The sequence below is a fragment of the Dissoconium aciculare genome (genome assembly GCF_010015565.1).
Source record: "Dissoconium aciculare CBS 342.82 unplaced genomic scaffold K489scaffold_15, whole genome shotgun sequence".
NCBI lineage: Eukaryota > Fungi > Ascomycota > Dothideomycetes > Mycosphaerellales > Dissoconiaceae > Dissoconium > Dissoconium aciculare.
In genome coordinates this window covers 378,112-400,989 of record NW_022984965.1, presented here as the reverse complement: position 1 = coordinate 400,989, position 22,878 = coordinate 378,112, and the positions used below count along the sequence as shown (strand labels likewise).

General features: G+C 52.4%; 13 protein-coding genes and 1 non-coding gene across 14 annotated transcripts; 8 read left to right on the top strand and 6 right to left on the bottom strand.

Annotated features, from left to right (window-relative positions):
• Positions 1-406: 406 nt before the first annotated feature.
• K489DRAFT_293708 (uncharacterized protein) lies at positions 407-1,781 on the top strand (the record flags this gene model as incomplete). The annotated part of the gene is made up of 3 exons (XM_033600258.1): positions 407-559; positions 639-912; positions 1,057-1,781. Coding segments are annotated over 3 exons (1,152 nt in total), but the record flags the coding sequence as incomplete, so codon positions are not given.
• A 1,197-nt stretch (positions 1,782-2,978) lies between these two features.
• On the top strand, positions 2,979-4,780 carry K489DRAFT_384449 (uncharacterized protein). Its single transcript, XM_033605860.1, has one exon. The coding sequence runs from the start codon at positions 3,208-3,210 to the stop codon at positions 4,468-4,470; it is 1,263 nt and encodes a 420-aa protein (XP_033455983.1). The 5' UTR covers positions 2,979-3,207; the 3' UTR covers positions 4,471-4,780.
• Positions 4,781-4,971: 191 nt separating this feature from the next.
• K489DRAFT_404684 (uncharacterized protein) lies at positions 4,972-5,990 on the bottom strand (the record flags this gene model as incomplete). The annotated part of the gene is made up of 2 exons (XM_033607129.1): positions 4,972-5,729; positions 5,774-5,990. The coding sequence occupies 2 exons, from the start codon at positions 5,988-5,990 to the stop codon at positions 4,972-4,974; spliced, it is 975 nt and encodes a 324-aa protein (XP_033455982.1).
• Positions 5,991-6,873: 883 nt separating this feature from the next.
• On the top strand, positions 6,874-7,587 carry K489DRAFT_384447 (uncharacterized protein). Its single transcript, XM_033605859.1, has 2 exons — positions 6,874-7,044; positions 7,099-7,587. The coding sequence occupies exons 1-2, from the start codon at positions 6,986-6,988 to the stop codon at positions 7,304-7,306; spliced, it is 267 nt and encodes an 88-aa protein (XP_033455981.1). The 5' UTR covers positions 6,874-6,985; the 3' UTR covers positions 7,307-7,587.
• K489DRAFT_t59 lies at positions 7,115-7,201 on the top strand. The gene has a single exon. It is a non-coding gene; the product is annotated as a tRNA-Lys (tRNA).
• On the bottom strand, positions 7,245-8,363 carry K489DRAFT_384445 (thioredoxin-like protein). Its single transcript, XM_033605858.1, has 5 exons — positions 8,206-8,363; positions 8,128-8,147; positions 7,675-8,076; positions 7,576-7,623; positions 7,245-7,519 (listed from the first exon to the last, which is right to left on the bottom strand). Exons 1-5 carry the CDS (start codon positions 8,282-8,284, stop codon positions 7,442-7,444), a joined length of 627 nt encoding a protein of 208 aa, XP_033455980.1. The 5' UTR covers positions 8,285-8,363; the 3' UTR covers positions 7,245-7,441.
• A 218-nt stretch (positions 8,364-8,581) lies between these two features.
• K489DRAFT_364083 (uncharacterized protein) lies at positions 8,582-9,738 on the top strand (the record flags this gene model as incomplete). Its single annotated transcript, XM_033602691.1, has 1 exon — positions 8,582-9,738. Exon 1 carries the CDS (start codon positions 8,590-8,592, stop codon positions 9,736-9,738), a length of 1,149 nt encoding a protein of 382 aa, XP_033455979.1. The 5' UTR covers positions 8,582-8,589.
• On the top strand, positions 9,481-11,217 carry K489DRAFT_84197 (uncharacterized protein). Its single transcript, XM_033608974.1, has one exon. It carries the CDS (start codon positions 9,785-9,787, stop codon positions 11,141-11,143), a length of 1,359 nt encoding a protein of 452 aa, XP_033455978.1. The 5' UTR covers positions 9,481-9,784; the 3' UTR covers positions 11,144-11,217.
• Positions 11,218-12,958, bottom strand: K489DRAFT_384444 (uncharacterized protein). The gene has a single exon (XM_033605857.1). The coding sequence runs from the start codon at positions 12,612-12,614 to the stop codon at positions 11,397-11,399; it is 1,218 nt and encodes a 405-aa protein (XP_033455977.1). The 5' UTR covers positions 12,615-12,958; the 3' UTR covers positions 11,218-11,396.
• Positions 12,959-13,313: 355 nt separating this feature from the next.
• On the bottom strand, positions 13,314-14,030 carry K489DRAFT_384443 (NAD(P)-binding protein). Its single transcript, XM_033605856.1, has 2 exons — positions 13,808-14,030; positions 13,314-13,748 (listed from the first exon to the last, which is right to left on the bottom strand). The coding sequence occupies exons 1-2, from the start codon at positions 14,014-14,016 to the stop codon at positions 13,436-13,438; spliced, it is 522 nt and encodes a 173-aa protein (XP_033455976.1). The 5' UTR covers positions 14,017-14,030; the 3' UTR covers positions 13,314-13,435.
• Positions 14,031-15,906: 1,876 nt separating this feature from the next.
• On the top strand, positions 15,907-18,063 carry K489DRAFT_84133 (putative methylmalonate-semialdehyde dehydrogenase). Its single transcript, XM_033608973.1, has 3 exons — positions 15,907-15,974; positions 16,044-17,384; positions 17,458-18,063. The coding sequence occupies exons 2-3, from the start codon at positions 16,065-16,067 to the stop codon at positions 17,872-17,874; spliced, it is 1,737 nt and encodes a 578-aa protein (XP_033455975.1). The 5' UTR covers positions 15,907-15,974; positions 16,044-16,064; the 3' UTR covers positions 17,875-18,063.
• Positions 17,892-19,269, bottom strand: K489DRAFT_434775 (uncharacterized protein). The gene is made up of 2 exons (XM_033608573.1): positions 18,849-19,269; positions 17,892-18,740 (listed from the first exon to the last, which is right to left on the bottom strand). Exons 1-2 carry the CDS (start codon positions 19,177-19,179, stop codon positions 18,040-18,042), a joined length of 1,032 nt encoding a protein of 343 aa, XP_033455974.1. The 5' UTR covers positions 19,180-19,269; the 3' UTR covers positions 17,892-18,039.
• A 164-nt stretch (positions 19,270-19,433) lies between these two features.
• Positions 19,434-20,542, bottom strand: K489DRAFT_384438 (uncharacterized protein). Its single transcript, XM_033605855.1, has one exon. The coding sequence runs from the start codon at positions 20,066-20,068 to the stop codon at positions 19,532-19,534; it is 537 nt and encodes a 178-aa protein (XP_033455973.1). The 5' UTR covers positions 20,069-20,542; the 3' UTR covers positions 19,434-19,531.
• A 35-nt stretch (positions 20,543-20,577) lies between these two features.
• On the top strand, positions 20,578-21,869 carry K489DRAFT_384437 (NAD(P)-binding protein). The gene is made up of 2 exons (XM_033605854.1): positions 20,578-21,253; positions 21,319-21,869. The coding sequence occupies exons 1-2, from the start codon at positions 20,910-20,912 to the stop codon at positions 21,716-21,718; spliced, it is 744 nt and encodes a 247-aa protein (XP_033455972.1). The 5' UTR covers positions 20,578-20,909; the 3' UTR covers positions 21,719-21,869.
• The last annotated feature ends 1,009 nt before the right edge of the window (positions 21,870-22,878 follow it).

Below are 22,878 nucleotides of genomic sequence, written 5' to 3'. Positions count from 1 at the left end.
AAATTGCATGCACCAGTGGAAGAATGTCGGGCGGGACCCATGCATGCCAGGCCATGTGTGTAGTGTCGACTGGAGGAAAGCCGCATGGGCGAGCCTGATGTGATTGCTCTACGTATTCATTTGTCCGCCACTCCTCTCTTCTTCTTTCCACAACTATTGCTCCAACCTGACCAACAAGTCGCTCATTTCAGGCTTCATCGCCGTCCGTTCTTTTCAGGCTTGAAGGAAGTCGATCTTCCGCAGTTCACGTCTCACTCGCTCAGAGAGTTGAGGAGGCAGTATCAACACCCACATAACTACCACGGGCGGACTTCATTCACCAAACATGAGATACTCAATCATTTCAGCGGCGCTCTTCGCTGCGGTGGTCACCGCCGATGCGGGTTGCGCTACAGATGGCCACGACAACTGGTACTGTTCGGAGGTCAAGGCCATCTCCTATACCGGCGTTGGAAGTGCCGCCAGCTACAAGAAAATTACCAGCATGAACCCCTCCAACGGTGTCTGCTCGAGCACTCCTTTCGCTTACTCTGGTCCTTTGTCGCCTTTGAACGAGGAGGTACGTCTACGTCAAGTTTGATGCCGTGCGCGAAGATTCGGGCGCGGTTGAACCAATTTCTAACGCTGGCTGTGTACAGGTCTCCATGCACTTCCGTGGACCACTAAAGCTCAAACAATTCGGCTACTACACCCCGAGCGCCAAGGGCAACTCTCGTCGTTCCACTCATCAGCGCCGCCACGCACATGGCCATGGTCACGCTCACGAACACCTTCATCATGCTCGTGCCCCTAGCCCTGCCAAAGAGGAGCGCGGATTGGGTGACTTCGTTACAGCGACGATCAACGGCATTGTTCAAAGCTGGGCCAATGATTTCGCTGGAGGAAATGCGCCAGCAGCCACCGCGCCGGCTGGTGGTGACGTTGTTACCGCGACCATCAACGGAGTCGTCCAGACCTGGGTCAACAACTACAACGGTGGTGCGGCCGCTGCTGCCCCAACCGCCGCCGCCTACGCTGCTCCCGCGAACAATGCTGCTGCCCCGGCCAACTACGGAGACGCGCAACAGGCAACTGCCAAAACCTCGACTGCTGCTGCTCCGGCATACACCGCGCCGTCTTCTGACGATAGTGGGCTCTCCGCGGGAGGATGGACTCGTCAGGCTTACTATGACTCTGCAAGCGGTACTTCCCATGGTCTCACGTTCCTGAACCACCACGGAGGTTCCGGATCTGGCGTATTCGACACCACCTTCGGTAACTCTCTCTCATATGCCAGCTCTGATGGCAAGAACGGCGCCTCAGGACCTCAGACCCTCGCCGACACCACTTTGGCCTCGGACGATGAGATCATCATCATGAGCGACCAGAAGTGCGCGGCGAACGATGCGGACTGTGGCTACTACCGTGATGGCAGTGTTGCATACCACGGCTTCGGCGGTCACAACAAGGCATTTTTCTTCGAATTCGGCATGCCTGACGATGGTCAGACGAGCTACAGCCCTTACAAGCCAGTGAACATGCCTGCCATCTGGCTCCTCAACGCCCAGATCCCCCGGACTCTGCAGTACGGACCTGCGGATTGCTCGTGCTGGACCACCGGCTGTGGCGAGTTTGACATTTTCGAGGTCTTGATGCCCGGTGACACCCGCTGCAAGAGCACTCTACACGGCAACGTCCAGGGTGGTGACAGCAACTACTTTGCTCGACCGACCACCGGCACCATCAAGGCTGTCCTGATCATGAACGACAACAACATCCACATCAAGATCCTCGACAACAACGACTCATCCTTCGGCGCCAACATCGCCGATAACCTCCTCACTAACTTGATTAAAGACACCATGAGCGCCATTGCCGGTGTATCTTTGTTCGCGCTCGGTCACTAAATCGGCCCTTATTCCTGCGAATTTATGTTTCCGTCAAAGCCCGGTCCGGGCGCGCATCTACTGATGCTGCTGGACAGCGCAACAGAGATATGCACGTCGCGTGAGGGCGATTGACTTTGATCATGTACTTTGTTTTTTTTTTCCAATCTCAGAAATTTGATTTTTAATTTTCAGAGAAGGGTATCCGTGTTCGTGTCCAAGGGAACGATTGCCACAAGATCAAGTTCATTATGTTGCATGTCTGGACTGCTAGATGCTTCCGACCAATGAAAGCAAAGTCCACAGACCAGGCAAACGGACAAGCATTATCAACTGATCGTAATATCAACATCATATCGTTCGCGAGCAGAAGTCGCATCGCCGAACTGTCGTGTGTAATTGTACGCGACACATGATTTGTGCAATCGTTCGTCCTACGGACTGTTGTTGCCATCTCCACTACCATCGCAACGATCTTCCGACTATAGTATTGCTGTATTCAATAGTATGCAGTAGTCATTATGCAGGATGACTCTACTGCATACCATACAGTTCACACATAAGCCGTCAGTCCGGCCGAGTGGCGTGCACAGTCATGAGTGAAGTGAGCCGAGGCACTTCTCCCGCCAGGTCAAAGGAGGACGCCTTCGCCCAAGGCCGAGAATGATACGAGAAATTACGCCGTCTCTTTCCCTTGATTCTACTGTACTGCGGCTCTGTGTGCTGGAGTATGTTTGCCGTACAGTACAAGGATCCCCTCTGAAGCCCCCAAACTCGACTCCGCGGCCACGCTCGGTCGCGTCGATTCAGCGGTCTTCTCTTTTGCCGTATTGACCTGACCCCATGCGCACGATTGTCAACTCACCACCAAACGTGATTGCAACCCCGAGTGCATCTCTCTCTGTCCTTAAGACCTACGCTGACGACACGACGATCGCCAGCTTGCCCGCAGAACTGTGTGGAGCGTCGTCGCAAAGTCGATGACATAACAACCTCAGGGCTGCTAGCGCTATCGCCCGTTTCGTTCCAGACTTTCATACCCGAGAACGTCGCCTTGACTCGACCCAAACTTCACCCTCACTAACACCATCACGTCGACGAAAACAAACGAGTGTCGAGCGCGTTCACTCGCGGGAACGTTGCTGGGGGCTCATCGTTGACAACTCGCGACAACATGTCCGCAGGAGGCTCACCACCAAAGCCGTGGGAGAGAGCAGCCATAGGTGGCGCGGGTGGTGAGTGTCGATGCAGACATCGCAAGGTTCGATAACTGACATACAAATCGATAGCATCCTTTCCGACATCGACAGCAGCGTCATCATCAACTGCCGCGATCTCAACAATGACAGATTCTACTGGTGCTATCCCAGCACTTCCTCCGCGGACAGACGCGCTGAATTCGGTCGCCGCGCGCACTGCATCAAATTACTCTTCTCCTTACAACCGGACATCCGCCTACTCTTCTCCATACGGAGGAGCTTATGGCGGAATGTCATCATATAGCTCGCCCTACAGTCGTTTCGGGGGTATGGGCGGCATGGGGGGAATGTACGGCGGAGGCATGTACGGCGGCGGCGGATATGGTGGCATGGGAGGATACGGAGGCGGCATGTACGGCGCAGGGCCGGGCATGTACGGTCCAAACGGCGAGCAGAGCTTGACACAGACGTTCAGCAACAGCACCCAGGCCACGTTCCAGATGATTGAGAGCATTGTCGGCGCCTTCGGAGGATTCGCGCAGATGCTGGAGAGCACCTATATGGCCACACACTCATCTTTCTTCGCCATGGTCAGTGTTGCCGAACAGCTCGGTACCCTCCGCCAGACGATGGGCTCGATACTGGGCATCTTCGCCCTGATGCGGTGGTTCCGCGCCGCTGTGGCTAAACTCACCGGTCGACCACCGCCAGCTTCTTCAACAGACCTTACAGTAGCAAACTTCGCCGCCTTCACTGGTGCACCTAGTCCCGACGGCGCTCCTGCAAAACCTAGCCGGAAACCATTCATTTTCTTCGTGTTGGCAGTCTTCGGTCTGCCTTATCTGATGGGCAAACTGATTAAGTCACTCGCATCATCACAAGAAGCAGAGCAGCAACGGCAATTAGCAGCTGGCGCTGCCGGGCTTGATGGACAACCGCAATCAATTGATCCCAGCAAGCTCGACTTCTGTCGCGTGCTTTACGACTATGCCCCGCAAGCTCAGCCTGGTCAACAATTCCAGGAGGGCGTTGACATCGTTGTAAAGAAGGGCGATCTCGTTGCTGTTCTTTCCAAAACAGATCCCGCTGGCCAGCCGTCTGATTGGTGGCGCTGCCGAGCTCGTGACGGCGGTGTTGGCTATCTCCCTTCACCTTATCTTGAGACCATTCAAAGGCGGCCGCAAGCACAAATCGCTGCGCACGCCGCTCCGCTGAGCGAACCCAACTCGCGAGTCAACACCATGACTGCGAGCACATTCGATGTCACCCGAGCCAATTCTTTGAAAGTACCTGCCAAAGAAAAGGTCGAGGTGATGAAGCCCTCCAAGCCTTTGCCAGAAGCTGCCCATGGTGGAGACTTGCCGGCGACAGTTGAACACTTCCAGCGTGGAGGATTTTATTCATGAACTAGCTGACTTCGCATGATCGAGTTCTGGGAACGCAAGGAGTTTCGTTCATGGGGGGTGTCTGCCTTTGAAGGCATTGACGGCGTTGTATCGACTACCAGGCACTTCATTTACGTGGCAATGTGGGGATTGTACAGGTCAATTTACATTTCCGCTATCATTCGATATTTCCCCTTTTGGATAATTCATGCATTTTTTCCGCATCTGAAGTGTCGAAGTAATCCCACGTTTGAATTAGCTGCATCACAGAAGCACATTTAGAGTGCTGCAAGCATTTCTGCTCCGCCGTGGGAGAGATGGTCCCAGATACGATCCTGCTCCTGACGCCGCATTGACAAAACCTCCGTGCAAGAATGTCCACGTACGAAACACCCACAGACACAAACCCATCCGATAAAGCTTTCCGACCTGGCTGATGGTCAGCACACTCGTCTCGCTTCATCAATCGTTCCGATCGAATGGTTCACTAATCACAGAAGGATGAAGGTCTAGGTGTTGGCCTCACTTCATTTTGGCAATCACGGCGACTTCGAACTCCCTGACTTTATCCGGTGACCATTGAAAAAGTTTGCCGCCGTCTTTGATGGCGAGCGCAATCTTGCCCAACTTGAACACACCGTTAAGATCGGCTTCCTTCTTGCCGTGGCGAGCGGCCATGGCTTCAAGGAACTTGAAGGTGTCCATGTGGAAGGTCTTGGCAGCTCTCTTGACATCCCCATCACTGGCAATCCCGCTTTCGATCGTGACGCTCTCGATACGTTCTGCCTCGACTAATAGATTGAGGGCAGTTCTGGCATTATTTTTCTGATACTGCTTGATCTTGATGTGGCGCAGCCTGCACTTGACGGAAGGTTGGACTTGTGAAAGGAATTCCAGGAGGTATTGTGTTGTTTCGAATTTGATTGACTGCTCGTAAAGAACCTGAACGGCCACCTGCGAGACAGCCTTGTTGACTGCTAGGAGTGCTGCTCGATTCTTGCTGCCTGCTGCATACTTCTTGGCATAGACCTCCTGATTGCATCTGCGCCTCGCTTCGATCACGATGCCTTCGTCCGATGGCTGGAAATAATGACGATACACCATGATTCGTGCTTCTTCGGGAAGCTTCATGAATGGAAATTGGCATGATGTCTGAACCAAGATCGCTTGGCAATTCTTGTATGGTCCGTCTTCGATGACGATTGTCTTGTACAGAGCGAATGGGTCCGCTGCTTGCAACCTGAGGGTATGAGTGAAGCAACTACCTTTGGGCGCCTTGACTGACAACGTCAGCTTTCAGTTCACCACATGTGAGCCAGATTACTTGCCTTGGCTGATGCCAAGCTTCTCTCATGGAACACGTCAACAGTCGTCTGACCATCCGGCTCGACAGCAAGCTTGAGCATCTCTTTCTTGGCTGTAATCGCTCTTGGTGTGGTCTTTTGGACAGAGTCGGGTCTTTTGAGCATCTTCTTGTTAGATCCAGGGGCTATCGAGTTTCTCTTCGTAGTCTTCTGCGCTACATTGCTCTTCGGGGCCATGACTACTAGCGATGGATATGTTTACAAATGATTGATTGTGACGATCTCGTCGGGGAACTTATGTGACAAAGAGGTTGGTGATGCAATGGGTGTGAGCGCGCATGTGGTGTCGCGAAAGCAGATGAACATGGTATGATCTTATCATGGCGATATTTCCAAGACAGATGAGTGAAGATAAGTGATCGGCGGTCTGTAGGCTTCCTGCAAAGTGATTGCGGAAAGGCTGGCACCAGGCTCGTGCAATGGCAAGATGAGAAGTGAATGATGGTTGCAACACCTACTGGCTACCTCAGCAGAATGTCGCTTGTGAAGAAACTCAACCTTGCCGTCCAGATCCTGATTGACACGTGCTATTTGTCGGGAGGATTGCCACAGGTGACAAGTTCATTCATCGTCATCTCCTGAAAGACAAGTGGAACTTCCAACACGACCCTCGAGGTTTTTGCGACGTCCAGACGGGACATCTTGCTGCGTCAGTCACAAGAGCCATGCCCACTTTGCGTATCCAGGTCACCTGAGGGCGATAGCCATGTTGATGTGTTCTACTCATGTAGCACGTGTCAGCAATTGACGTGTTCGTTACAGGTGATTATCTACTCGTGACGAGGAAATGTTGTTGTGAGGTTATTGGAAACCTGGCAAGGGTTATACTGGCAATAGGGTTGGGGTAGGTGTGTGTTCCTTCCTCTCCTTTGGCTCGTGCATGCATTCATCTGAACTTCTTCCACGCCCCTTTGTTGTTTTTGAAGTCATTGATCATTGCACAGTATACAACAACACTTGATCCATCGTCCTTGACTGTGAACTCCCGCGGGTCATTATTGTGGATAATCATTGACATTCCGCTGTCATTTACGCGAATCATCGACCATTCGGACAGAGGCATCATACCACGTTTACCTCACGCTCTGACTCGATGCCAGGCAACCAACTTGACTGCGAAGTCCCAAATTTACGGTTTGATTCCGACTCGAGCTCATGAGAGATCAGCGACTATGGTCCAAGAGGCTAGATCACTGCGCAGATGGGCTGTTGGACAGATTTTCGTATCGACGTCAGTCATGGCATGCATTGCCATGATCTACATAATCTGACCTAGGCAAACTAGTATTCCATCCATTGTTGCCGGGGTAGCTCAATCGGTAGAGCGTGTGGCTCTTATCATCGAGAGAACAACCTCAAGGTCGCGGGTTCGAGCCCCGCCTTCGGCTATTCCTATCACTGCCACACTCGCTGAGTGTGATCCAGGCCAAGGCTCGATCTTACTTTTTTTTAAATTTTTCTCGGTCGGCGACATCCGCTCTGAAACCGAGTGACATCCTTCTGAAACTCGTCCACAAACAATGGCAGAACATATTTATCATTGGGGTCCGTCAACAACTATGCCGGTCGAACCACTCTTTTTACAAATTTCAAAGCGAAGCACGCACGGTAGACTGCTGCTCTGGAAGTCAAGCGATGTTCTTCTCCAGCCATTGCTCCCAATCGGCCTTGGAGAAGCTGCTCGAGATACTGTTCTCGACATTGCCCTGAAGTTGCGCGTCAGCCTCAACACCCTGTATCGGCAACCAGAGGGTTAGCTCACATTGAAAAGGACGGTGGGTGTGACGTGTACGCCTTGAAGACGAGTAGCCTATTGAGGAGTCAGTGACCATACGTGACTGACGTTTTCCGTGAGACTTTCCTTCGTCAACAATTTGATATCGTTGGTGACTTTGTTACCGTTGTTGGTATTTCCGTCAGCATCTGGCTTATCTGAGATCTCGAGAAGACCATAAATCTTCTTGTCGTCAAGTCCGACGGTACCGGCAAGCTTAGCGAGTCGCTCGTAGGTCTTGTTACGCGGCTCGTGAACGACATTGGCGTCGAAGTATTCGGTCTGCTTAGCAAATAGAGCCTTGCTAAAATCCCAGAATTTCTCAGGCTGAGTTTGCAGCACTGCTACGCCAGCTTCATGCACCAAGGTTGAAGACGGATGCCAGGGCTGAATCTGCTGTCGGAAGATGAATTGAACCTTGTCACCCCATTTGGCCTTCACGGTCGGGAACACCTGGTCGTACACGGTGTCGAACATCTTCCTGGAGAACTACCACTTTTCAGCATTGAGAGCGGAACGATATGGTGATTGAAAACTTACTGGACAAACATAATCGAGAACTCGAAGAATTGTCAATATCACAGTATCATTCTGAATGAAGTCGTAGGCATCGCTTACACAACTCAATCGTGTGGACCGCGTTTGGCGATCCGGATGCAAGGAATCGCTGACCGGCGAATTTAGGATTGAGCGCCATGTTTGAGATTTACTGCAAAGTGGCGGAATTGAGGCTGACGGTGTGGATTAAATGTACAGGATTGTTGAATGAAGAGAAGCGATACTTATAGCTTTATCGAACGTTCACAGCTTCTATATACTGTACCGACATGCATGCTGATGTGATTGATTACAGTGTACAGGGAATCACATCATCAGCCCCACTTGCGTCATTCGAACCCAAAACACGCGCTAAACGCGTCGCGCTTCCCTTGCATGAATTGGCTGCTTGCGTCTATTTGCACCTTCCTTCATGGGCCAAGAGACAATCTGACGGCAGACACAATGGTAATCGAGGAATTGCCAATTGCAGTCGTGAAGAACCTCGGGTCCTCTCAAGCCCTCGCTACTTCTGTCGCTGCAGTCAAGGAGCTCGTGGACAACGCGCTCGACGCGCGAGCAATTTCTGTCACCGTCGAGATCAGTCGTAACTCTCTGGACATTGTACAGGTTCGCGACAATGGTTGTGGTATTCCGCCAGAGGATCGCCGGCTCATCGCGAAACCTCACTGTACAAGCAAGATTAACAACGAGAGTGACTTGCGATTGCTTGGAGGCTCCTCGCTAGGCTTTCGCGGCGAGGCTTTGGCCAGTGCTGCTCAGCTCAGCGGTTTATTGACGATGATCACGCGCGTTGAAGGCGAGCCAACTGCTGTCGAGTTGAAGTTCTCTCGGAATGGCGACATACAAGATGAGCGTAACGTATCTTCGCCCGTGGGCACGCTTGCACGAATCTCCGACTTCTTCCAGGTCAATCCTGTTCGTCGGCAGTCGGCGATCAAGAACGCCGACACTACCCTCAAGCATGTCAAGAAGATGCTACAGGAGTATGCGCTAGCTAGACCGCAAGTTCGCTTCTCGCTCAAAGTCATCAAGTCCCCCTCCGTTCACGGTGATTGGATCTATGCTCCTCAGCTCCAAGGCGACACGGCCGCTATGCAAGCTGTCTCAAAAATTGTAGGTTTGACTTGCGCATCGCAATGTATTGCGCGAAGCTTTGAGTCGGACGGCTTCGTATTCTCGTCTGTGTTGCCTCGTTGCGACGCCGACGCTTCCAAGGTTGGTGGATTCGGCTCCTTTATCTCCATTGATCATCGTCCCGTCTCGTCGAGCAGAGGCACACTCCGCAAAATTGTGGAGTGCTTCCATGATGCGTTGAAGAAAGGCAAGTCCGCTACGCTCCGTGGCGTCAAAAGCCCTTTTCTCCAGCTCGGCATTGCATGCCCACAAGGTGCTTACGACATCAATGTAGAGCCGTCCAAGGATGACGTACTTTTTGAGGATCCCTCTGCAATTCTGTCAATGGTGACGACTTTCTTCCAATCAGTGTACCCTGCTAGCGACGCAAGACCTGAAAGCGCAGAGCCCTGTGAACCCGTATCTGCCAATGGCTTCGTGCACAGACAAGGCAATGCTGAGGCAGGTGAGTCGTAAAATCTGCGGCATGCTGATATTTGCGTGATTCGACCGAGCAAAAATCATGTCATACCACTTCATGCTTAATATTGACAAAAGTCGCTCAATTCCAGACTCAGCATCTTTACAGCTTTCGCACGCACGTACAACGCAAGATAGCCCCCAGACAGTTCGTGGAGGTCGATCGCAAACAAATCCTTGGCATATTGCAAAGCTGAATGCTCGCGCACAAATGTCAAAGATAGTGTCCGACAGGCATTACGAATCATTGCCTGCTCACGATGCACGATCTACAGGACTGTTAACGCCGCAGAATTCATCGCCAACGCGATTGGCCCATTCCACGATACACCCTTATGGATTGAACAATGCGCAGATTGTTCCGACACACGTTGTCTCCGAAATCAGGGAGACCTCCGTCCGTGATTTCCACGTGCCCACAGTGACTCGCGATCGTGATGGTGTGTCTCGACTAACACAAAGGTGGGCCCACAATGAACAACTGGGGACACCAGCGAGTACGGAAGGAACTCATCTCCAAGGCAAAGGCATGCGTCCGGCGCAAGTGATACCCTCCTTTACTCGACCTGAGAGTCAAGCAAATCGCCGAAGAGCCAGAGGTTCAACCGGATATTCAGAGAGATCGCAGAGCAGTGCAATTTGCAAATTTCGAAAGGAGAGTGCACAGGGACCTGCTCAGCGCTACAAGCAAACGCATCTTTCCATATCACCGTTTGTCCCAAACACCGTGGCCAATGCCGGCACTGCGCCCAGAGCAGGACACGAGAGGTCTGGCCGATCATCACCGACCTCCAACGCTTCATACTATCCTGAGCGAGGACGTTTGAAAAACACCCTGCCTCTGACGGGCCGCTCCATGCAAGAAGCAAATCGTGTGCTTATTAGGCCCTCACCAACCTCAAACATGCGGATACCTATCGATCTATTTCCGCAACACAGGGATGACTGCGAGTTCCCAATTTCAGGCAGTGGTCTCCCTACCACCGAGCCCATCGCACAACCTACGCTGCATATCCCCTCTGTTGGCCACCCCACAACCAGCATCACAAGCAAACAATCCACCGATCCTCGCCTTCTCCCTTGCAGCGTTCCTCGCACGCGAACAGCAAATCTAGCACTAGAAAGCATCCCGCCCGAACAGGTCGTATGCCATTTGATCGCGCACTTGAAAATATACGCCTTTCCCTTGCTCTTCGAAATCGAGTCCAAGGCTATCAACGAGAAAGCTTGCATGCTGCGCTTGAGCTTGTCGTCCCGCAATCTTGATTTCAAGACTCTTACATTTCCTGCTGCGGCGATGGTTGAGATGGAGCGTGTGGTTGAAAGTGTGATCAGCGACGCGGATTCTGGGAAGAAGCGTAGGCTCATCGGGGGCTTAAGGGAGGCACTTAGAGGGTGGTGATGCATCACATCTCAGGGCAGTGTGACACAGTTGCTCCTTGTCTAGTTTCTTGGGGTTTGAGTACAAGAGATAGCTTCATCAAATCGTGCTGTAGATTGCTGATATCTGCACCGCTGTCCACGAAACCGAGCTTACAATACTCCTCAATTAATTCAGTCGATTGAATCGAGGTTGGACAACTTCTACAGATTCTATGACGAGGGTAAATAATCTAATACGGTATATAAATCCAAGTTTCCCGTTTAGCCAATCCTCATGAATCTCTATTGCTTGACTTATCATCGTTATCAACCGCATCCTCATCGTCCTCATCACCGCCAATATCAAAAGCGTCCTGCTCAACCGCATCCTCATCGTCCGTGAATTCGTCCCGATACGTATGGTTCCCTCCACCAGCACGGCGATCAGAAGTCTGATGTAATGAGATATCATCTTCTTCACGCAGCGTATCAATCTGTTCACGGAGCATCGGATCATCGATATACTCAGCCCCATCATCGGCGCTGTCCCGACCAGCTCCCGCCATAGCAGCCGCTTCCTCAGCCTCGAGGACTTTGGCGCGCGCAGCGGTTCTCATATAGATGAGGTAGCCGGTACCCACACCGAGGAGCATACCGACGGCGATGCTGAGATAGCTGATGATTTGAGTTTTGGTATCCATCTTGTCGCCTTCTTCAGCGAGCTCGCCGATTTTCGAGCCGACGAAGATGTGCAGGAGGAGTTTGGGGGAGGCGATGGCGGTTGCGAGCATGAAGTTTGGCCAGGTGACGGTGGAGATTGTGCTGATGGCGCCGTTGGCAAGACTGTAGGGGAGGGGACATAAGCGGATCAGACAGAGGAGTTTGAGACCATCGTGTTTGAGGACGAGGGACAGGGCGGCGAATTGCTTGTTTTTGGCGGTGATTTTGCCAACGAAGTCCCTGAGCAGTGTCCTTGAGACTACTAGGGAGCAGGTTGATCCGATAATCGTGGCAGATGCGATGATGAACCATCCTCGCATGCCGAATACAACACCCGCTACTGTGACCAGGGTCGAGTAGCCAATCAAGGGTGGAAAGGACACTATAAAGGTCAGGACCCACAGGATCAGCCAACCAGCAGGCATCTCCCGCCATTTATGTGCGGCACGGCCCAGGGCGTGGAAGAGCTCATGTCGAAACACCGTTGCTACGATCCCCAGGACGAGAAATAGAACCGCCGCAAAAACGACGCCCACCTGTTGTAGCAGTGTCAAGTGGTACCACGTCTGTAACGCATGTCTCTGCACCATCAAAGCGCTCTGAATCCATCTATTCTGACCGGCCCTTCGTCTATCATGTGTGCTTCCGCGAACGGAGTCGCGTGACCGTCGTGACCATAGCGGCGACTCGGAGTTGGGGCTGTGGTGAATCGGCAGGGTTGGACCGTCGGTGTCGTCCTCGATGCGAGTGGCCAGCGCTCGCGCGGTGGAGTTGTAGTCGGACTCGACCATTGTGAATCTTTCAGAAAGGAAGTAAAACTGGGGCAAGGGTTTTGTGGAGTAGAGCGACAGAAGGCAGGGATCGTTCCAGGAGTATGAGAGTGTCGCGATCAACAAGACTGGAAAGGAGTAGCTGAAGTGAACATTGCCGCTATGCTCGCATGATGTCGGGCCCGGTTACGGTGAGGTGGATCTGGTTTCTGGATTGTTCGTCTCGAGTTTGAGGCGCAACGTTCGTCAATCGGCTGTTGGGCCTTTACCGAAAGACGAATATCAGAGGCGGAAGAATGTAGGGAGCAATGTAGGGAGCAATGTAGGGAGCAATGTAGGGAGCAATGTAGGGAGCAATGTAGACTGGAATGTAGTTACATGATTGTCCACACTACCGTTGGTGAGATGGGCGTCAATTCAGCCCTGGCGGCGCGACTGGTTACATCATCGCGCCAGGTCGGGGGCTCGACTTACGCTAGCACGTGAGCCATCGTGAGACATGCATCCTCTGAAAGGTGCAATCTCCTGATCTCTCCGCACAAATGCACATTACCACAGTCATCTACGAAAGCTCTCATTGCCGCGAGAAGGACTTCGATTGCGACGCGTCAATTTCTCGAGTCCAGCTCAGACGCCATTGGAACTGGTTCAGGGCCACGCAGCGGCCCTCGAAGCTATGACCGCCCGAACCATAGACTCGGTGCCACGAGTGCAGGAGTGCCGAACAATCGAACTGTGTTATTCCATGAAGACCTAATTCTCCTTTTGTACTGCAATGCACATTAACGACGGTTAATGCTTCGTCGTCTCGATCTCATCCACCATTTCATCATGCTAGCCCTCTAGTGTCCAGACACGAGGCCGTAGCCACCATCGACAACCACAGTCTGACCGTTGAGATATTGGTTCGTTGCCACGAAAATAATCGCACTAGCCATATCGCGGTCGTTGCCAGGACGTCCCGCAGCAGTCTTGTCCTCGTATTTGTCCTTGGGGATGTGAGACTTTTGGGCCTCGCCGCTATCGCCGGCAGTCATCTCGGATGGGAAAACTCCAGGAGCGACAGAATTGACACGAATCTTCAGTCCGTTCTCTTGGATCTCGTTGGCAAGCATGCGTGTCAGATGGATCGTTGCGGCCTTTGAAGCATTGTACCTGCAGAATGTTTCCGTCAGTGGATGATCACAAATTATTCTTCACTTGGAGAATCATACTGAGGATGATGTTGGGATGTCTTGACGATTCCGGACATGGAGCTGATATTGATGACAGTGCCGGACCAGCCGTGTGACTTCTCGGTAGCCTTCTGAAGAAGCGGCAGGAATGCTGTGGTCATGAAGTAGCACTGAGCCACGTTTGTACGGTAGACGGACTCCCAGTCCTCGAAGGTGGCCTCCTCGTTGTCGAAAAGGTTCTTCTTCATTTCTTCTGCAGTCTTGCTCTCAGTTTGGAAGGTGCTGGTGCTAATGCCGGCGTTGTTGATCAGAATCTACATGGCGAGTCAGCGAATGCATAATCCCACAGCGCGATCTCTGCGGCATGAACGGTTTGTGATGGACAAAATGTGCTCACATCGAGATGCTCTTCCTTGTTGGAAAGTTCATCATAGAGCTTGGCGATGCTGCCTTTCTTGCTGACGTCGGCAGTGAGTGCAATAATGTTGCCCGCAGTGTCATTGCTGTAGGTCTTGACCACGGTATCCAGCTTCTCAGCAGTTCGGCCGATGATGTACACTTTGGCACCGTTTACGGCGAGGGCTTGAGCGGCCATCAAGCCGATTCCTGATCCACCACCTGCATATTTCCATCAGAGTCGTGCTCTCAATCTGTGAGTGCAAGCCATCGGAGGATTGACAAACCGGTGATCAAGGCGACTTTGTCCTTGACGTTGAAAACATTGCTGAGGAGAAAGTCTTGATTGTTGTTGTCAGGTTTGGACGCCATGTTGCGATGTCTACGATATGAATGGTTGATTGTAGGACGACTGCTTTGAGCTGGCTTGACCGTAGAAGTGGTTTGGAGTTCGAGAGATGACGGAGAGATCGTGACAAGTGAGAGAGGAGTGATGTGATTGTTGGCAGAGCTTGCGATGATAGTAAGAAGAAGACGGGCAGACGCACGAGAAGGGAATGGCTGCGACGAGTGATGACCGATGTTACACCATGCAATGAGGCAACCATGACGGTGCAGTCATTACAAGTGACGGAAAGACGCTGTATGTCACGTTTGACAAGTCCGAGGTTGGGAACCGAGGGATACACTCGATTTATTATTATTAAGAAAAAGACTGGTCTGGTCAACTATACCACAGGGTGATCGTTGGCGACGACGCATTGCTTGGAGTGATGATGTCCATATCGACACGGCTGCGACAAGCTTTCTTCTGATCATTACTGAACGACCGGAATCTATCACTGTAATAACCCAGACGACAATGACGGGCGCCACGATGAACTTGCCTTCTCTCTGTTTTTTTCGGCTGATGACCACTGTAATGCGTAGACGACCCACCATCGTGGGGACATCTATCATCGATTGCTCATCCTGAAGCTCCCCGGGCCTTTTGACGATGTCGAATTCGAGAGGGTCGGCTACTCGTCATAGTGTCATCATCTCGTGTCAGGAACAAGAACCCACAGAGCAGTACGTAATGAGCAAATGTATCCAATGGTCATTGCAATTGGTGACCAGAACAGTCGATGAAGCAGATGGATTCGGAGCTGCGTCCGAGTCAAGAAGGACAGTGTATTCCGCATAGTACACGTCGGATCCATATTCACCGCGAAAGATAATCTGCTCATTCATGAACCCTTACTCGCGGCTGGCTCGGCCTGACAATTCGATTTCAGCCTCGATGAACTGCCGTTCACACGCCACCCGTCCGCTCATCAATGGTCCCTCAAACGGTCCCTCAAACGGACTCTCAAATGGTCCCTGCTGTGGGAAATCCCAGCATCTCTTCCGCCTACAGCAGACCTATTGTATCTACCAACGTGAACCGATGAGACATTCTTGGTCGCCCACGTGCTCTAGAGGGATCAAGATACATACCCACGATGCATCAGTGTTACCATCCGCGGATCTGTGAACTGGGGTGTCCAGTATTCCGATTCCAATGAGAGTAATGACATGAAAACCTCTTGTCATCCTGGAGAGGGAGAATAGATTCATACAATGGATAGATAGGTACTGTGTGTTTTCGCCCGCTTGCCCGACCACCCGCTTGCCCGCAATCGCTCCGGTCACCGGTGGATAAAATGCTTATGGTGAGATAAATATGTACTGCTGGCGGGCTAGCTCCGGCTTAGGTGCGTGCAGCAGCAGCCCCAATCTCGAGCGACAGCAACACTGCAGCCAGCTCTGTCATTCCAAGGTTCTTGCGGTCGGTAGATACTGCTCTACTGCATATCTGCTTAATTGTCTGTTCTTGCCTGATTGCTTGCTTCTTTAGCGAGTTCCACATTCCTGAGCAATGGCCGCCCGTCGAGCTCTCTCCTCCAGCCGACTCCTTCGACCCACGAGCAACACCATTCTACGTTCTGCTTTTGCCGGCCCAGCACGCTCAACTGCCTACAAGATGCCGATCAACAGTGACGCCGGCAGCAATGCTCTGCGTCGTCTCAACGCCACTGCCTCACACTTCTACACCACTTCCGCCGGATCATCAGCCACCGACTACCGTAAGTCGCACGACAAGGTCGAGAACCCAATCGACACGCACAACTTTATCGACAACGAATTTCGTCCTTCACAGGCTACCGAGTGGATCGACCTACATGATCCCGCAACCAACAACCTCGTCACCCGCGTTCCTCAGTCGACCGATGAAGAGCTCAAGGCTGCCGTGGACAGTGCCGAGAAGGCCTTCCCGGCTTGGAGGGCGACCAGCCTGCTGGCGAGACAACAGATCATGTTCAAGTTCGTGGCTTTGATTCGTGAGAACTGGGATCGACTTGCGGCAAGCATCACCCTCGAGCAGGGCAAGACGTTCGCCGACGCCAAGGGCGATGTGCTCCGTGGATTACAGGTTGCAGAGACGGCATGCGGCATCACTACCCAGCTTCAGGGAGAGATTCTCGAGGTCGCCAAGGACATGGAGACCCGCTCATACCGTGAACCTCTCGGTGTGACCGCCGCCATCTGCCCGTTCAACTTCCCCGCCATGATTCCTCTCTGGACGATTCCTGTTGCAACCATTGTCGGCAACACCTGCGTCATCAAGCCTTCGGAACGAGACCCCGGCGCCTCATTGATCCTATCTGAGCTGGCAGCCAAGGCCGGCTTCCCACCAGGCGTCATCAACATTATCCACGGTTCCCGCAGAGCTGTGGACTTCATCCTCGACGAGCCCCGCATCAAAGCTATTTCATTCGTCGGATCCAACAAGGCGGGCGAGTACATTTACGCCCGCGGCAGCGCCAACGGCAAGCGTGTCCAGGCCAACTTGGGCGCGAAGAACCACGCCGCTGTCCTACCCGATTGCAACAAGAACGCCACTTTGAACGCCATTGCCGGTGCCGCGTTTGGTGCTGCAGGTCAACGATGCATGGCTCTCTCGGCGCTGGTTCTCGTGGGTAAGGAGACTCAGGGCTGGACGCACGACTTGGCCGAGCGAGCCAAAGCACTCTCCATGAATGCTGGTTTCGAGTCTGGTGCCGATCTCGGCCCAGTGATTTCACCAGAGTCATTGAAGCGCATCGAGGATATCATCGCAACAGCTGAGAAGGAGGGCGCAACGATTCTCCTGGACGGCCGAGGTCAGAGACCTGCCAAATACCCCAACGGCAACTTTGTAAGTGCTCGCCCAATATCGCGACTGTGTCGAAACCGTTGAGGAGAGCGAATTGCTGATTTTCCACTCACAGATTGGCCCCACCATCATCACCAATGTTACTAAAGACATGACCTGCTACAAAGAAGAGATCTTCGGCCCCGTGCTCGTCTGCACCAACGTGGAGACCCTCGACGACGCCATCAGCCTCATCAACGCGAACGAATACGGCAACGGCGTCGCCATCTTCACCAACTCCGGCTCGACCGCTAGCCGTTTCCAAAAGGAAATCGAGTCCGGCCAAGTCGGCATCAACGTGCCGATCCCCGTGGCTCTGCCCATGTTCAGCTTCACCGGAACCAAGAAGTCCGTCGCCGGCGGTGGACTCAGCACGTTCTACGGCAAGCCTGGCCTCAACTTTTTCACCTCGTATAAGACCGTCACCAGCCTTTGGAGGGCGGAGGATGCTATTTCCACCAAGGCTACTGTTGAGATGCCGACACAGTCATAGGGATGGCATATTTGGCAGCGTAGAATAGGGAAATATCGATGCGCATTGTGAAACACATAATAATAGGTTTCTGTCACGATTAAATCGTGAGACCGCCCCGCGTGGTGATGTTTTGATAGCATCTTCCAATCCATTCCCCTCATGAGCCATCCTCGAGAACCATCTTCACCCCTTCGTCCGGGTTCTCCTCAACGGGAAGTTCGTTACGTCCTGCCCGATGCGTAACTTGACCTGATCAAAAGCAATTTCCGTCCTCTCCAGTGCTTTCCGCAGATCTTTCGAAATCGGGACCTCCCGAGCCACCGTGTCATGCTTGATAGCCGTCGAAGAATCTGCAGGCTTGTCGCTGCTCGTCAAAGTTGAAAGAGGGGGAGGTTTCAATGCCCATGCGATAGAAATATGGAAATGATCCTTCTCTGGCCTTTGACCCCCCTTGTGCGACGAAGCATATAGCAAAGGCTGACCGAATCTCTTCGCGACATTGTTACATACTCTGAGGAGGTCCCGCAATTCGCGTTTCTCTCCGCCTTGCTCGGAGGAGGAGGATGAGGTGACTCGTAAGACGAGAAACCATCGCGTGCCATCTTCATTGGGATGCCAGATGAGGTTCTTAGGACGGACACTGAAGGCTTGGATGTCAAGAGCAGCGAGTGAGGTTGAGAGATGGTTGGTGAAGGGTTCTTTGTCAGAGGTTTTGAGGACGAGGGGCCGGGAGAGGGAAATGTGTAAGGGTAAAGGGACGCCGATGGGGGAGAGGAGGAGGCTGTGCAGGTAAGAGGAAGAATGCGTTTGAGATTGGATGATTTCTGGTACGGCTGATCTTTCCAGATCTTGGAGGAGTTCGAGTTCGTGAGGAATTGGGTACCCTTTGGATTTTTGCAGGTTAGCTCGCCGTGATTACAGGATGGGTCTTCTCCTCCAGAGCGTCCCTTGTACTGTCCCCGAAGACAAGGAAGACAATGATGATGACTTACATTCAAGTGAGATGTGGGTTGGCCAGTTGCCGACCAAATGAGGCGTGGCCCGCTGTCGTCCAGCATGCAGCGCGGGATCATCCTGTGTTGTGGTGCGTACAGTAGAGGAATACATATCGCGAAAGCTGGCGGGCAGCGCAGGCAGTGATGAGGCTAACTTTGGCGCAGGCGGACTGATGGCCGCCAGACTTGACGATGTTCTACGTTTCTTGTTAGGTGGCGCATCACTGTCGTTGTCTTTACTGTGTCCTCGGTCAAGATGAGGCTTTTGCGCGTGAACCTCGTTCCGATCTTCGCTGTCCGAGGATGAGGGATAATCGACCAGGCTCATCGTATTTGCTTAACCTATCGCCATCGATTCATAGCATGCCATGAATCCTGAGGTTGATACTTGTTCCTGACTTGCAAAAGTCCAATGGCAGTGTTGATCTGTGTGGTCACACCGGCAAATGGCGAAGAGCTAAAATTACCTAGGTATACAATTATCACATTGGCTTCCGCCCCAGTTTCGTTGCTCTCTGATTTTGGAGACGTCCGTTGCAAGAAAATGGCATGTAAAATCAACAACCGTTATTCACAACAATGCGCCTGGGATTGCACTTCAATTATACTGTGAACCATCTTATTAGCAGCATCATAGACTCTACAGCCAGCCGAAAATCAATGCCCGCTCCCCGTCTCCATCATTTAGCGTTTCCTCCATCAGTCACCAGCCCTCGTGCCTTCACATCGCGGATCAACTCCTGGAAATCCTCGTCACCCTCATCTGCAACCTTTTGAAATCCGGCCAGATTCTCCTTGAGCCAAGTCACATCATTGCCTGCGCTAGGCAATGTGAAACCCGCCTCGTAGCCTGCGATCAGGCCGCCGATGATGAAGACACCACGGATGCTGTAGTCCAGCTCCGTATCGGCAGGACGAATCTGAGGCAAGCCTTTCCCAACAATCCGATCCCATGCGGCAGCGATGTCGCGAGAATGATCGTCCCAGTCCTGTTGGGTGCGCGTAGCACCCGCGCGCACGAAGCCTTGAATAGTGTTGGAGACTTTCCGGCGGCCGGCGACGTAGGTCGTTGCTTTGCTCACGTCGGTAAATCCAACGTTCACGAACAGTCTCGGCGTCGTGAAGCGAGTGGAATGCAATGTCGTCAATGCCTCGGCCAATTCATCTTGTTGAGATATGGTGAGAGGCACGGCATGCTGGACTGTGTAGAAAGGCATGATCGCAACAGCAGCAGCAGCAGCAGCAGCAGCAGTTGTTGTTGTTGTTGTTGTTGTCGTCGTCGTCGGCGTCCAGATAGGATGCCGGACGACAAGAAATCTCGCGCGAGGAGAGCGCTCCTCTTATATTCTCACTTGGCTATATAGAGCTCACCTGTACTTCAAATAACGTTCTGGAGGATCGATGAATGTGTTCGACTAGCGGCATGCCCAGGTGGGTTCCTCTTTTCCGAATAATACATCATTGGCGATGGCAATGACGATCAGTCTGCTTGATTTGTCGCCATATCTTTCGGCTGCACTAGATCTCATTCCCTCAAGTCGCTCGGTCATCGGGTGGTTGTTCACGATTTATATCCAAAGCACGCCATTGATGTGGCACTTCTGCTGAATAGCTCTGCTGCAGCATACTTTCATTGATCGCCCGCGGTGTTTTTGGAGATGCGGGGCAAGCTCCATTCACCACCATCACCAATGATAAGGTGACTTGGTGATCCTTAACACGTCAAGCCGTTGTGATTAAAAACGTCATGACATGTACGGGACAACTTCACGCCGACTCGTAGAACTCGTGATGACGAATCATCGGCGCCCGGTCAAGATCTTTGTCCGAACCACTGATTTCGATTGCAGATCTTTGACCTTGAGAATACACGTTGCTTAATCCTCGACACTACGGTGTAACTGCTGAACATTTGACACAAAAGCAAACTTACCTACGTATACACCATCTTCTCCACGAGGAAACTGTCTCGAAGCTTTCTCCATTCATCTCTTATCTCTCGGTACGCACTCTCAGCACGCAATTTCCAGATCAGTCAAATATCATATCAACGTCGCAATGGCGGGAAACCCAATCGCTGTCATAGTTGGTGTCGGGCCAGGTACTGGAGCAGCGATAGCGAGGCGTTTCGCGACCGCATATCCAGTTGCATTGCTTGCTCGTAGTCCCGAGAACTTCGAGGGCCTGGTCACTGAAATCAACCAAAGCGGCGGCAAGGCTCTAGGAGTCAGCACGGATGTCTCAAGCGAGACCAGCGTCAAGGCTGCGTTCGAAAAGATCCAACAGGAATTCGGCAAAGTGCCCATCGCTGCAGCTATCTTCAATGCCTCTGCGCGACCGCAAAGAAAACCTCTGCTCGAACTCACCGTTGACGAATTTCAGGCTGGCTTCGACGTGAGCAGGTACGCTTCCCTGTCCCTCTCGCACTAAGCGCAAACCCTTTTCTCCTGACACATTATTCCAACAGCAAAGGAGCCTTCATTTTCTCGCAAGCAGTTCTACCGGGTTTGATTGAACAAGCCGAGCGCCAGGATGCCAAATACCCGCCAACGCTGATCTTCACTGGCGCGACTGCTTCGGTGAAAGCCAATGCTCTCATGTCTGGCTTCACCAGCCCGAAGCACGCATTGAGGGCTCTCTCGCTCTCGATCGCAAGGGAATTCGCACCCAAAGGCGTGCACGTCGCCCATGCCATCCTCGATGGAGTGATCGACATCCCTCTCACGCGAGAATGGCTCAAAGACCAACCGGCGGAGGCCAAGATCGCGCCTGACGATATTGCGGAAACTTATTGGAACCTGCATCAGCAATCTCGAAGGTGCTTCACCAATGAGATCGACATTCGTCCCATGTTGGAGAAATGGTAGAGGGAACCTGCCAGGTACTGTTCGGGGGCTGCCGTTCGTTCCGAAGATTATGAATAATGGAAATGTAATTTACCATGCGTCGCGCATGCTCCCACTTCTCATCATGTGCCACGGTCTCTCTTCTGCTACCACTCCGCGAATGTGTCCTCCGAATACAGCGGTAAGTGTAGTATCAAGATAATAGGCGTTCAACGGACCTGACCGCGATTGCAAGGACTGGAACGACATCCGTCCAGGCGAAGAGTGCCCTATCTCATTTTCCGAGGATGAGCTATCGGCGCACACGAGAGATGGAAGTGGCTGGAACGACCATGCTGACTTCTGGCCTTCCATTGCTCCGCTCGTGACCAGGGACGGTTTTGTGGCGAATGAGGATTACGGCGAGGCGCTCGAAGTGTTGCAGGCTGCCCATGAAAAGTGACCCCGGGAGTTTGATGGCGAGGAGAGAGCCGGGTTCGAACGTGCGACTGGATGGGCGATCAAGAACTTTCTCTCGAAACCAATGAAGTAGGCGAGATAGCAGCTGTCTGACTACAGATGATATGCATGCGACTGCACAACCTTACAGGGGATTTCTCACTTGCCAGCGAGGGACTCCAAGGTTGGCGCATGTACAGTGGCCAGCGACTTGAAAAATGGATGGTACTAGACACCGAAGATGCCCTGGAGATGATTAGATGATGTGGTTAATATAGAAGCCATGGCCGACAGCGGAATTGAGGCCAAAGATAAAGGAGATACAGCAACGATGGTCTCCTCCTGCCATGTCGTCGCTGACAGTGCTCGCCCGCCTCGTACTTCTTGCTGTTCGCGATGGGATCCTGCCTCGTTTGTATAGTCTGCGCCTGCTTGATCTTTGTTGGACTTGCCGCCTTCAAAAAGTAAACAATGTAATGAGTGAGTTGATATCAAAGTATTTGAACCTGCTTGTCCCTCATAATTAATTCCATTCTTCTTCTTTTAAAGTCCCTCTCTCTCATCGTCCACATCAGTCTACACCTCGTGTTCTCTTCCGGCTTTTGTGATCCCTCAAGCACACCTCTCTCCTCGCTGATAAATCGTCGTCTCACGCGTCGCCTGTCGCTCTTGTCTTCAATCGCGCATTCGACGTGTCATTCACCATGCCTCTCGCCAGACGCCTCGACCGCCATTCAACCATA

Coding starts and splice junctions, on each gene's coding strand:
- K489DRAFT_84197 (XM_033608974.1), top strand. CDS start 9,785: ATGTCATACCACTTCATGCTTAATATTGACAAAAGTCGCTCAATTCCA.
- K489DRAFT_434775 (XM_033608573.1), bottom strand. CDS start 19,179: ATGAGCCTGGTCGATTATCCCTCATCCTCGGACAGCGAAGATCGGAAC. Junction 18,741..18,848: donor AACCCACATCTCACTTGAAT/GTAAGTCATCAT, acceptor AAAAATCCAAAG/GGTACCCAATTCCTCACGAA.
- K489DRAFT_384443 (XM_033605856.1), bottom strand. CDS start 14,016: ATGAAGAAGAACCTTTTCGACAACGAGGAGGCCACCTTCGAGGACTGG. Junction 13,749..13,807: donor ACATCCCAACATCATCCTCA/GTATGATTCTCC, acceptor AACATTCTGCAG/GTACAATGCTTCAAAGGCCG.
- K489DRAFT_384438 (XM_033605855.1), bottom strand. CDS start 20,068: ATGCCTTTCTACACAGTCCAGCATGCCGTGCCTCTCACCATATCTCAA.
- K489DRAFT_384449 (XM_033605860.1), top strand. CDS start 3,208: ATGACAGATTCTACTGGTGCTATCCCAGCACTTCCTCCGCGGACAGAC.
- K489DRAFT_84133 (XM_033608973.1), top strand. CDS start 16,065: ATGGCCGCCCGTCGAGCTCTCTCCTCCAGCCGACTCCTTCGACCCACG. Junction 17,385..17,457: donor AATACCCCAACGGCAACTTT/GTAAGTGCTCGC, acceptor TTCCACTCACAG/ATTGGCCCCACCATCATCAC.
- K489DRAFT_384444 (XM_033605857.1), bottom strand. CDS start 12,614: ATGGTCGAGTCCGACTACAACTCCACCGCGCGAGCGCTGGCCACTCGC.
- K489DRAFT_384437 (XM_033605854.1), top strand. CDS start 20,910: ATGGCGGGAAACCCAATCGCTGTCATAGTTGGTGTCGGGCCAGGTACT. Junction 21,254..21,318: donor GCTGGCTTCGACGTGAGCAG/GTACGCTTCCCT, acceptor TTATTCCAACAG/CAAAGGAGCCTTCATTTTCT.
- K489DRAFT_384447 (XM_033605859.1), top strand. CDS start 6,986: ATGGTCCAAGAGGCTAGATCACTGCGCAGATGGGCTGTTGGACAGATT. Junction 7,045..7,098: donor GGACAGATTTTCGTATCGAC/GTCAGTCATGGC, acceptor TAGGCAAACTAG/TATTCCATCCATTGTTGCCG.
- K489DRAFT_384445 (XM_033605858.1), bottom strand. CDS start 8,284: ATGGCGCTCAATCCTAAATTCGCCGGTCAGCGATTCCTTGCATCCGGA. Junction 7,624..7,674: donor ATATCAAATTGTTGACGAAG/GAAAGTCTCACG, acceptor ACTCCTCAATAG/GCTACTCGTCTTCAAGGCGT. Junction 7,520..7,575: donor CACCCACCGTCCTTTTCAAT/GTGAGCTAACCC, acceptor GCGCAACTTCAG/GGCAATGTCGAGAACAGTAT.